Here is a 12618-nt window from a genome sequence, read left to right as displayed (position 1 = left end):
CAAACGAAGGTGGACAGACTCACAATGGTGTGCGGTGAGGCCAGGTTCTGTTCAAGGATACCGTAGAACAACCTCAGCAGGTCTTCCTTTGGCTGTTGCACCGTAGGCGTCACTTGCTTGGCTGCATGGACCAAGAAGATGTCTGCTGCTTTCAGCAAGCAAACATTCTCTGGTGATTGCCTATTTAGTAAGGAGAAAAGAACAGAGACGATTTTTTCCCCACCCATAAGCGCAGATCACTATGTCGAAGTTTGTCAGACTAAAAGAGCAACCAGACACTACACAAAAATACAATGAGGGACAGGATTTTATAGTATTATTAGTGCCTGTCATGGCAACTTGTTTAAGCATGTACCGACTATGCCCCATGACAAGCTCTCCTAAATCCCAGTTTCTCCATTAGCTTTGCAGTTCTACCCTTTGTGGCTGATAATAGAGAACTTGTCAAAATCACGAATCACCAACTGGCCTACACCCACACTCTGCTATGTCACATTGCTTCAAAGGTAGGCACATTTATGTGTTCCTTGCCACTTGATAAGTGCACACTGTGCTCTGCCATCATAGCATCCTCAACGTGCAGAGCTAGAGCTTACGCCTATTGCCTGCAAACTCATGTACTCATGGGATTAAATGGAACAGGGAAACACTAAAGTAGAGCAATTCTTACATGTAATTACCTGAGAGTAATATGTTATACTGCTACACCACTAAAGAGGCTACGCACTCTGCCTCTGCACTAAATGTAAGACAAAATTGTGCAGATATAACATGGAATGGAGATGGCAGAAACAAAAGTACGCACATCAGTTAGCATTAAACTAAAGCGTTTCTTGAAATTCTGACAGTATATCAGAACGCTACAGCTAACCCTCATTATATCTTTAGCAATACGCACATTGGTTCAATTAAAACCTTTTTCTCCATACCTGAGAATTTTTACTAAGACGTCGCAAGTGATGTTGGCCAGGGCACCTTCGAACTTGCACAAGGCAGCAGTGGCGACAGCTTGAAGGAAAACGAATGACAGGCGTGCAGCAGACGACGCAGGCAGTGTTTCCAGCTGCAGACGATCTCTGAGTTCTTGGAGAGTTCTATCCAGAGCTCTTTGCATCTCCGTCACATCCCCCCAAGCACTAAAAAAGAAAGCATTTTATCAGCAAACTTCAGAGTCTCCTGCAGGTCTCGCTTCAATTACTGTGGCAGCAACAGGTTCTCACAAAAAGCACCATCTTCTCAAGAACTTTATGATGAACACAACAACAAATGGCAGTCAACCAATAACCAAGTGCATGAAAACTAATGGAACAAAAGAAATCAATGAATGCTAACCAACCTGAGATGAGGCAAACAGACCAGGCCAGCCCAAAGCAGAGGGTCAGCCACGTCTTTGGCCAAGGCTTCGAGAAGAGTCTCTGCAAGTGAGGCCACATCTTCCCTGCAGAGTAATCAATGCGCCAGGTTTAGGTTACCACCATGCTGCTGTACCTCTACATTCCCTTACACAATCGAGCCCCCTTATAATGATCCCAGGTATAATAAATTATTGGTTGTAATGACCACATTTCACTGCATTTACAATTTCCCAAGCCTGCTTGTTGAATAGAACACGTGGGGCTAGTTGGTTCATAGCTTTCAATAGATGAAGCGCCAACAGCAACAGCACACTAGGAAGGAACAAAGACCGGACAATGCATGCTTGCAACTGTTTATTGAGGTCAAAGGCGGCTGAATATATAGCCATGAGGAGAGAGGAAGAAAAAAGAGGGAGCACGGATTACGTGAATGCACCTGCACGAGTACACAGAAGATGCATATGAAGGGAATCACAAGATTAACCAAAATGTAAAACTTATCTAAAAGCATGCTTTCATTTGTGTAAATATTCAAAGACAGGGTGCTGACACAGGCGTCCCCTCTTTTCTCAATGTCGTTGGCCTCTGCAGTTCACACGGCAGCGTGTCTTTGCTTTTTAACACCACGATTGTTGTATCATGAAGTCTTGCTTCACATGCTTGCTTATTCTCATTCCCACAGGCCTTGCAATGAAGCAGCAAGTTTGAGCCATAACCATTATTCAGCAAAAGCTTGCACTCCCGCAGGTGTTCATTAATACATCGGCCAGTTTGGCAGATATACTCTTTCCCACGCTTCAGCAGTATGAGGTATATGACCCCTTCTTCACACTTCACAAAGGGTTTGTATGTTTAATAGAACACACTACTTTCTTAGAATCATCGGATCCAATCAGGCGGCACAAAGTTTTCAGGGTGCCTTGCCTTGTGCCATCCGAGGTGCAGAGAGGTAGCGGCCTCCAGGATCGCATCAGCTCATCAGCCGTGTCGGGCATGGGCCTTCTCCGAAGGGCCACCTCCGCCATAAGGGAAAGCGCATGAGTCCGGTCTTCAAAACTCGCGCAGTGCCGAACCACGTGACACAACACGTCCTGGAAGATGACAAAATGGCATCCCATTACTTCCTCTCCCAAAAATGCAACATGCAAAGAGACGCAGCTCGGTGATGCCACACAGCAATTAATGAAATTAATTATGCATGTCATTTGCGTACCTTTTCAAAAGCTGAGCATTCCACCACTTGACCCGTAAAGTCGAACACGGTTCCAGCTGAGAATGATCCAGAGTAGACCTGCAGAAAACAGAGCAAACTGCATATAAAAAAAATACCCTTTGCAGGTGTATGTGAATCTAAGCAACTTCTATATAAAAAAACAAAAAGCAACGCTGCATAAGGGAGTTCTCAAATCCGTCAAAAGTCCTTGCAGTTTGGTTTGGCCACTGCCCGAAAACTACCCAAGGCTTTGCAAATGCTTTGCTTTATACAATAGAATTCTTTCATTATACCCGAATCTTTTCAAATGCTTCACTATACCTGAACTTAGCACAGTAAATCCTCGTTATAACAAAGTTGAATGGGCAGGCAAAATTACTATGTTATACCCAGTACTTAATTATATCCATTAATGCATATACTGCAGTATCAATTTCCATGGAGATTGCAAGGCAAATTTCACTTACTTTATTACATCCATTATTTCATTACATCGTTTCATTATAATGAGGTTTTGCTGTATACTTCTATAATTTCCACTGTATTGAATGCATGCTCTCTTACAGCTTTGCTGTGAAATTAAACATCCAAAAGAAGCTTTCACTCAAACAAAAAAAAAAGAGCGAACAGCTGGACACGTGCACTCCTCACCTTTTCAACAAGTTTGTTGAGAGGTCCAGAGGATGGGCTCACGGGGGTGCCGCCATTCGTTACCAGCGAAGCCAAGCATTCCAGAAGCGTCGCTGTCAGTGCCTGTGATGCCTCGCCAAGGTCAAGGAGCAGATCCAGGATCTGTAAGCACAAGATCGACCAAACAGTCAGTGAAACTGACCAATCAACTTACAGCAAATTCTGGTCATCAGTATGCCTCAGTTCCTCTTGTCGTTGTTTTTTCTTTTTCTTCTTTCTTTCTTTCTTTTTTTTTCTTTTTTTACAATAGAGCTCTTGCTTTGACAAGATGTGTTGTTGGGCAAGTTGGTTTGGGATTTGAAATCAAATTAAAAGCGCTCTAAAAAAAAGGGACAGAACGAGACAGAACATTACAAGCGCTCACTGACAACTGATCATTTCAGAAAATGGTGAATGGAGAGTGCATGGTCTACCCGTGTGCGATAAAAAAAACGCTACCAGGGCTGCTCAAGAGAAAAACAAAACCAAGCCAGTTATTTATCAGAACTAAGGACCTGGCAATTCGACAACCATACACACGAAACGTATTCAATATTCGATTCGACTCACTTCTGGCACTATATGATTCATATTCAATTCGGTCTCAAAATGTACTGCTATTCACACACGCCTATGACATCTCAGCTGGGGAGACCCCTGACAACCGTTCCCGCCAATCGTGAACGACTTATCGGCCCCCGTCATGCCTTACGCTGCTTGCGACTTTGCCCCAGCTGCGGATGGTGCTCAACGATGTAGCTTATTTGTTGCGTAACTGATGTGAAAATAACCTTCAGTTGGAAAGATCTCCACTAGCCTAGGCCTGCTGTGGTCCCAACTCATCACGAACCATGGATTTGAGATCACAGACATGACTGTTAGGGTTGCCATAAAAAGCACTAATGAGCAGCTGCTACTCCGCTGGCCTGGTATGATCTAGAGAACGAACAAATCGCGTATGCATACCAAAAACCCTATACTGTACACCGAATTTTCCATAAAGGCATGCCAAATGCTAATGACCCTTTCTACAGAATCCCCCTAGATATCTGGTATACATGAAAATTCTAAAATACTGCACACAAAATCAAGCCGACCATGCTCACATCTCTACTCCAACATTTTTAACACAATGACTGTTCAAACAATTTCGCACCTGCAAACACTCAAACTTTTAAGGAAAACCAAATAACATACAATTAACCAAGCACCAAATGAGTACCTCGTAGACTGCATTGTTCTTCCGCGACAGCAATCCCCTCTTGAACAGCACCCAAATTTTCACCATTGTGGCCACGTTTTCCAGAAGTGCTAGAACGGACTCCTTGTCAGATTTGTACTTTTCAACTGCATTCGCTACAACCTCCTGCAAAAAAAAAAAAAGAACAGAAAAGGATGCTTTCCTACGGCTGACTATAGAAAAATAATTCAAGCTCTGACAATTTGCAATTTCATTCAGCCAATTCACTTCCGATACAAGTTAAGCAGAACCATTGTAAGAAGCCAAATCTGCACGCAATGGCCTGCTGGCCGTCCAGATTGGATGGCCAGGCCAAAGACCCAAGTGCTTCAAACCACTTGCATATTTTTCTCTTCCTAGCAAGATGCAAGCGTACTATCAGGGGATGTACAATCAACAACTCTGAGAAACAAATTTGAAGCCTTGCAGCTCTTGTACCAGGGTAGACAAAGCAATAAGGTTGATCATATTAGACTTTCTGAAAGTTATGCAGAAGCCATTGTACCCTCTTTAGTGAAATCTGTGGAACTGATGGCAAAATTTTCCACAAAACTAAACAAAAGAAACTTACATCAAATTAGAACAAAATGAGAAACAAGGATGGATTTCATACAATCAAATTTCAATGCAACAAACACTCATATAACAAAGTAAGCTTAAGATGTTCCCGCCAATATAGCTACAGGGAAGAGCGGGAGATGGAAATTTGAGACGATGAGCAAAACGAGAAAAAAGTGAAAGCAGGAGCTGCTTTGACAAATGGACTTGGCCTTGAGGAAGACAAGTCCACTTGTCGAAACGTTGACTCCTGCTTTTACCTTGTTCACGTTTTGCTCATCGTCCCAGCAATATGTAACATGTAACGAATACGTGCTTATAAGAAATATGGAATATAATGAAGTTATTTTCGTGTCAGATGCGACTTTGCTATAAAAGCTGTATTCAAAGATATAGCACATAAAATTACATAAGTATCTAAGTTTTTAGCACCTTAACTCAAAGAATAAAGAGTAAATTTTTTTGTTTAGGACCCTACCTTACCCTTTCAAATCAAATAAAGATATATTCAATTTGTTTTTGTTTTTTATCTTTGCACACTCCTAAAGCGAGGTACCAACCTTGAGACAGTTCCAGACGGCCGACGAGTTTTCTGCATGGCTTGCGAGGTGTTCAGCCAGGGCAACAAACGTCTGCCGGAGGGCTTGACACGCAACCGCCGCGCTGCACACCGAGCCATCCAGACGCTTCAGTGCCAAGGGCAACACCTGGCAAGAAAAAAAAAAACAAGCCACATTGTTTTCGAAATACTGCTTGAATGTCCCACATTATCAACCGTATTCAAGGAATAAGCCACCTTCCCCTTCTTTCGAAATATCAACTCGGGCAAGGTTGAACGTATATATGTGTATAAGAAAGCAACACAGACTTGCCGGAATTATAGAATTTCAGGTTTTCCTGTGCTCCTGAGCATGCGATGGAAGCAAGGCGCTGACAAATTCCTCCTCTCTTCCCATACGGAGAGCCAGACAGTTTCCCCACTGGCACCACAACCCTCTTGCAAACCAGCCGCACACATAAACTGCCATGTGGTCACGGAGGCCTGCACCCATTGGACCGAGCGAAAAAGTAAGCTAGAATGGCCAAAATCGGTGAGGCCTGGCAAGTGCCAGAAATGAGAAGGCTGCTTGCTACAACTCCCAAGGCTAGGCCTAGCTGGATGGGGGAACAGCTGCTTCCAGAGCTCAATCGGCAGAGCATCTCGCACAGCATGCAGAGGTTATGGGTTCAAGTGCAGGCGACAGAAAGTTCTTTTTCTTCCTTTTTTTTTTTTGCACTTCAATTCAAGAACACAATATCCCCTAAGCTTTTATAGCTTCCTATAGTTGTCACCTTTAGAAAAAGAAGAACAAACGTGCACGGACAGGCACTGTGAGAGAAAAGAAGTTGAAATAAGGAGTGATGGGCTTTCGGTTTGGATCTTTTGCAGTGATCCTGAAGTTTTTAGATCACTAACACACACAGAAAAAAAGCAAGAAAGAAAGATACAGCCCCTCAGTATCCCCGATCATCCTCGTTTTATATCCCAGCAGTGAACAGCACACACAAATACGCACCGTGGTCATGCAACTGTGCGTTTGCCCTCTGACGCCCTTGACAGCTTCAAACAGTAGGCGACCAATACCGTCAGTGCTCTGGAAAGAAGATGCAGTAAATGCCAGATGTAAAAAGCGAGCATCACCAACCGATGTCAACATGATCAACATCAACTCAGGCTTACCTGTGGGTTAGCTTCGAGGTAGGCCAGCATCATGTCAACAAGTTTCTCTTTATCAGAGACCTGGGCCAGAAGACGGTGAAAAAAAAAAAAGGTCAGCGTAGTGCATGGCATGCAGAAAACAGTTACCAAAGACACTGTCACAACAATTATAAGCATGACACTTTCTCTGTGGCAGTTTATGAGAAGAGATGGGCAAGCCTTGAATCAATGATGTAATCCCACTGATTTTGAGTGCACCATATGATGTGGCCATGGCAAACAGCTAGGGTATTTGTAATACATACCCCATTTTGCCGTGTACAACTCGCACAAAAATTTCAGAAACTTGCATGCATAGCAGAGATTCAAATTATCCGTATGATACACAAGGAACACTTTTTATGCCCTCACCCCCAGTTTTAAAGGTTATATTTGGGTTGTAGGTGAAATGCAGCTGTGGATTGTGCATGAGATACAGTAATTAGATGCAGGGGGTTAATGCCTCGAACACTACAACAACTTCAAGAAACAAAAGCGGCAGCCAGCACTCAAACCACTTGCCTTGCGGATCAGGAATGCAAAGCTCTCGGCGGCAAAGTCCCGAACATACTTTTTTTGTTGTGACCCGAGCAGTGGAACATACAACCTGAAATGCACACAGTGGGATCAGGTTTGCACAGTAATTTGGCAAGGGTCGGACAAGAAAAAAACGTAAAATCATTAACACAATTGTTGTATTGCGTGCAAACTGTTGCAAGACTGCAATGCTATTGGAATAAAAAGCAAAGTATCGACGGGGCTTACTTGAAAATAAGGTCTATGTCCCTGACCATGTACCGCCAGAGGAACTTGAACAGGTACGAGAGGCAGACGAAGATTCGTTCCAGCATTTCGGGGTCACGGGTGTCGAGGTGAGCACAGACAAGCCGGAACACTTCCGGAAAGCTCGGGTAGAAGTCATACTGGAGGTCTCTGGCCAAAGCAACTGTGATGCTGGAAACAATGGGGCACTGCCTTCTTGTCATGTGTCTCGCCTCCGACACATTGTGTTGGATAAACGCAGCGTTTTTTCACAAGAGCAACATCAAAACTGTTCGCTACTTTTGTTTATTTATTTTGATTTTATTTTTTTGCAAGTACCCTTCGATGTTTAGAGTGTTCCAAGGTTTTGAGGCCGCATAAAGACAAACGCAGAGGGCAAATTTTTTTAGGCTTTATGTCCTTCGGCAGGAAAACGCATACGTAAGTGCGACACCCTTAACCGTCAGGGCAAAAATTACACTGTTTGAGCAGTAGTGTATTTAATTATTTGTTTCTAGATTAGTTTTCTTGTGATGGCATTTGTGAGTGCGCCAGAGGACCGGCAGAGGTTATATAGTTGTTATTTTCTATAATAGAATTTCTCTTGTTAATTTCTATAATAGAATTTCTCTTGTTAATTCCAGCCTCGTCCCATTGTCGTCTGGCTTGAATAATTTGTGTTTTTTGCAGGTTCTTGCCTCCATACACAGACTACACAGCGCAGAAAACCCTGACGCAGTTTTCCTCGCTTTAGAATAAAATGCATCGCCTGCGGAGGAAGCAGTGTGTACAAGGACATGTGTGGTAATGAAAAAAAAAAAAAATAGGGCATGACATTCAACCTAATCAATTAATGCTAGCATGCCGCACTATTTTCTTTACATGCCATGCACAAGACATCACAGAATGAAATTGTTATCGAGGTATTAACACTTAGAACACAGCGATCTCCACCGACCATTTTTATGAAAGTCTATGTATCAGCATGATGCATATAATTTCATAAAATATAACTGCAGCGTGACAGGGCTTTTAAAATTCCTGCAAATTGTGTCGAGCTCGCGCAAAAGCCTCTTGAAAATCTTGGTACTCACTCAAGAACTGCATCCAGGGCTTTGTTCTCGCGGTTTCCCAACTGCGTTTTGATAATTTCCAATAGTGCATCCTGTGTAGTAAGGAAAAAAAAATTATGTACAGCAGCTGTCACTAATTCCAAAACAAAAAAGGATGTATAGAAATTACTGCACAACCTAAAGTAATAAGTTCACAAAATGTCCCAAATTCTACCTTTAAATGTGTCTTTGCAGCAGTGAGTTTGGCTCTAACGTGAAGCCACACATGAAGGCAATAAAGGTGCAGCTTGTCTGCCAAGTTATCATAGTTTACAGAATACCGACACACCGAAGAAACAGGCTTACGCAGCAGCTAGTGGTGCCATCTTGGAAGACTGCTGTCAACAACAACACGCAGAAATATAATTGCAGTTCTTCCTATCTACTGGTGCAGGGGCATCGGTAGCAACAATCAGTAGCACTTTATTTTTTCTTTCTGTGAGGACAATGATGCAATACAAACTTTCTTAAAATGCACCAGTGACTGAACCAAGCATCACGAGGTGGCGCTGCTAGTGCTGCTGCCTTCCGACATTTCCAGTGATGCAGTATTCCATGAGCTGTAATAGAGTTCGTGTACAGGCTAAAACTCTAATATTCTTTTTACCAAGCACGGCTGGTGAACAGGGACAGGTTATCAGCACAGGAACACGGCTACCTGGAATAGGGTGGCCACCCACTTTCGGACATCAACAGCTTTCTCTCCGAAATAAAGTATATTCACTCACACCGTAGAGTTGCAGTTAAAACTTGATGCATAAGCACATCCTGCACCAGACTTTGTTAAAATTCATGGTGCGGTAACTTGAAGGTGACAGCCCCGCAAGTTCTCATTCTTGGGTCTTTCATGGCATAGAAGTGTGCCCTCACATTGAGAGCAGCTGCCTTGCTTTATTTACTGAACGATGCAAACTAAGAAAACAATCTCGATAAGATACTTGAGTCAAGACGAAACATCATTAGGTGCAAAATATTTTCTTTAAATGTTGTTGAAATAAATGCACGAGTCACTGTTGGCGTGCAGCGACTCTGTGTCCACATACTCTAGTAGGAGTTGGTTTAGGGAGAACATCTGCACATTCCATCTATTCTGTATAATTTAAGAAAGCACGCAATCATCAACAGTGAAAAATAGAAACTGACCTTGCGAAGCACAATTTGGGGCAAGGTATGAATCTCCGAACCAATGTCATTCCTTAGTTTATCTGCAACAGAAAAAAAGAGAAAGAACGAAAGACAATAATAATCATTTTACAATGTGCCCAAAATGACTCAATCATGGCTTCAAATCTTCTGCTATATATACTTCCACACGGTAGGATACATCACGTTATCAAAAATTATTTTGCCGAGTAGAAGTTGGCTTTAGTGCAGAGCTTTTGTAGATGATTTACAACAGAATGGGAGGGCAAATCCATGCTCATGTACACTTGACAATGACAAAGTGACACAACATAATTGCATTATTTCTTTCACTTGTAAAGTTCTGTGAATTGCTACTGCTAAAGGGAACCAATAAGCAATAATGAACCCAAATAACTGAAACACTTAGTCAACCGAACATACATTTATGACTCAGTAGATTTTTATGCTATATCTGAGCAATATTGAACAGCATACCAACTGCATGCTGCCATTAACAGTGAACCACACTGCAAATATGCAAGCTTGCGTGTAGTATTAGCTTGTGTGGATTCAATTAACAATCGTTTGAACTTGAGCAGCAACAACAAAGTTCATTCCAGAATACCTTCAAACAGAGGGAGATTTGAACTTCAAAAGTGAACAACAGCAGACTCCTGTCAAGTCAAACTTAAACGGTGTGTGAAAATCTACTCGTTTTGTGGGTGTAGCTTGCTGTTTCCCATCTGTACCTTAGTGTCCCATCACAAGTTCACCCTAACAGAAGTGATCTACAAATTTGCAAATCTCATATTTCTTGTGCATGCACATATCCACAACGCAAAATACTAAATGAAACCATATTAAAACCAAAAGGTTGACATAAAAAACTTTTCTTATTGTTTGCATATGAGGTGTGGCATTATGCACTTCTACTTCAGCAATTGAGTAACTGATGCTGGCACTACGCAAATTTGTGCACCGTCAGCAAAAGATATTTCACCTGGCTTGCTCTCCCAAGTTATTCGGTGCCTTCATTTAGTTGAAAAAAAAGTACCAAAGCATTGAGGGCATTATCAGCTCCACCACGCGAGCAGCCGATTATGGTGGCCCCATCGACACTGTCCTTGCCTAATATTGAGCCTGCAGGGGCACATCGCGAACCTCCCCAATTACTGCGTCTATGGTGTCGTCAGCCCTGCAGGTTCTTAATCTCCCAATCGTTCCACCTATCCGAAGGTTCGGCTTAACCTGTTTGTGCACCTCCCACCCTTTGCGACAGAGAAAAGACGAGAAATGTGCTTGCCATAGTCTTCGGTGCAGTTCAGTTCGGACCACTTAGCGAGGGCTTCTTCGACAAACGTCTCGCTCTCAAACGGCGTCGTTCGTCTGTGGGGGCCAACGCGGTGGATGACATCGATGTTGATGTTCGACAGCCGCTCCGAGAATGACTGGAACTGGAAGGCACAGGAAAAGGAAACGCAATGCGTTCTGCGGTGAATCCAACAGACAACGAGACCTTCATTATTGGTTTCGTGTGGTTGTGTCTGCGCTAAAGCGGAAATCGGGCTGGATGGCTTTGCATAATAGGTAAATCGCAGCGCATAAGGGAACAGACGACCGCAAGAACAACCCGCAGTATGTTAAAGGGTTAACAGCGCACACAGACGGGGACATAGTGAGGACACAGCGCTAATTAATGATGATTTACTAACTGGTCCACCAAGAAATCCCTATGAACACAATGCGTAACGATGTGTCGGTTGTGTCAGCCAAAAAAAAAAAAAAATCGAACCCCCTCGGTTCCCTTCTCGGTGAACACGTATTGAGGTGTGTAGTAGTAGCGATACCTCTTTTACCAGCAGACGTGCGACACACAACTTCAAATCGTACCGACCTTTTCACCACATGCAGATGGTGGGGGTGGCACATTGTGACAGCGCGACGACCGCCAGAATCCCGCCTATATCGCAATGCGTTAAAACCCCCACAAGAAAAGGCCAGTACCGGGACAAACTGCTTCGCAATCTTCAGAGATATAGAGCCGTCACACAAGCGCCAGGTGTTTTCAAATCTGCTGTTTACTACCCCGAAGTGCCATTCGCTGTGCTGAACCGGAAGCCGACACTCGCGTCGCAAGAATGCGGCGCACCGAGACGCATTGGTGGGTTACGTTAAGCTAGTTGTAAGCTAGACGTTCGGGTTATCGCCAGTTCGCGGACGGGCTTATTAAATACAAACGACGCGTCGAGATATGCTGAAGAGCGTCCCGGCATACCTCTAGGCGCGCAAATGACGGAGTGCCGATAGAAGTACACAAAAGCGCATCAGGTGACTCGCCAAGATGCCCTACTTACCCGGAAGGTGTTCTCCGCCTTGTGCTTTATCGGCTTGTTCTTCATGTTTGCGCTTGTGAGGCAAAATAATGCCGTCTCTTCACACCGCACGTGTAACTGACATGGGAGCCGCCATGTTGCAGTGGCCGCTAATGCGATGCACACGCGATGGGTCTAAAGGTAACAAAGCGAGCCTGCTGTTTAGTTTACATGCAGACAAAAACATTCTCGCCGAGTTCGCAGCAATACTGACAGCATGGTATTGTCCCCGCAAGTTTTAATTTTGTTCTTAATTAACGATACGTTTGGCAATACTGTCACCCTACTTCAAATTACAGTGGCGTCGCCCTCTAAATCACAAATGCAGATCTTGAAGGCAACGCTTTTGCTAGCTAGGTGGTGTCCAAAACACGTTTTTCTTCTTTCTGGTTTCCACAATCTTTTCCGCCACATGCAACGAGCAGAAGCATAGCCTTCGAGATTTGCATTTTTAATGTAGAGGGCTCTACCACT

At 43.5% G+C, this 12618-nt stretch overlaps 1 protein-coding gene across 1 annotated transcript in view; it reads right to left on the bottom strand.

Moving 5' to 3' along the window:
- Positions 1-12280, bottom strand: part of LOC139050427 (small subunit processome component 20 homolog) — an 80138-nt gene extending 67858 nt beyond the window's left edge. The window contains exons 1-16 of the mRNA XM_070526791.1: positions 12127-12280; positions 11076-11226; positions 9791-9852; positions 8630-8700; positions 7539-7727; positions 7296-7380; positions 6756-6815; positions 6592-6669; positions 5596-5742; positions 4460-4603; positions 3220-3360; positions 2569-2646; positions 2280-2446; positions 1337-1438; positions 930-1136; positions 24-180 (exon numbers count right to left, since the gene is read on the bottom strand). Coding sequence (XP_070382892.1) covers positions 24-180; positions 930-1136; positions 1337-1438; positions 2280-2446; positions 2569-2646; positions 3220-3360; positions 4460-4603; positions 5596-5742; positions 6592-6669; positions 6756-6815; positions 7296-7380; positions 7539-7727; positions 8630-8700; positions 9791-9852; positions 11076-11226; positions 12127-12171 — 1884 coding nt within the window. The 5' untranslated portion in view covers positions 12172-12280. The remainder of the gene's footprint in view (positions 1-23; positions 181-929; positions 1137-1336; positions 1439-2279; positions 2447-2568; positions 2647-3219; positions 3361-4459; positions 4604-5595; positions 5743-6591; positions 6670-6755; positions 6816-7295; positions 7381-7538; positions 7728-8629; positions 8701-9790; positions 9853-11075; positions 11227-12126) is intronic.
- Between the last annotated feature and the right edge of the window lie 338 nt (positions 12281-12618).

Source organism: Dermacentor albipictus, chromosome 10, assembly GCF_038994185.2.
Source record: "Dermacentor albipictus isolate Rhodes 1998 colony chromosome 10, USDA_Dalb.pri_finalv2, whole genome shotgun sequence".
In the NCBI taxonomy this organism is placed as follows: Eukaryota; Metazoa; Arthropoda; class Arachnida; order Ixodida; family Ixodidae; genus Dermacentor; species Dermacentor albipictus.
The sequence above is the reverse complement of the archived record's forward strand: the minus strand, read 5'-3'. Positions and strand labels throughout refer to the sequence as shown.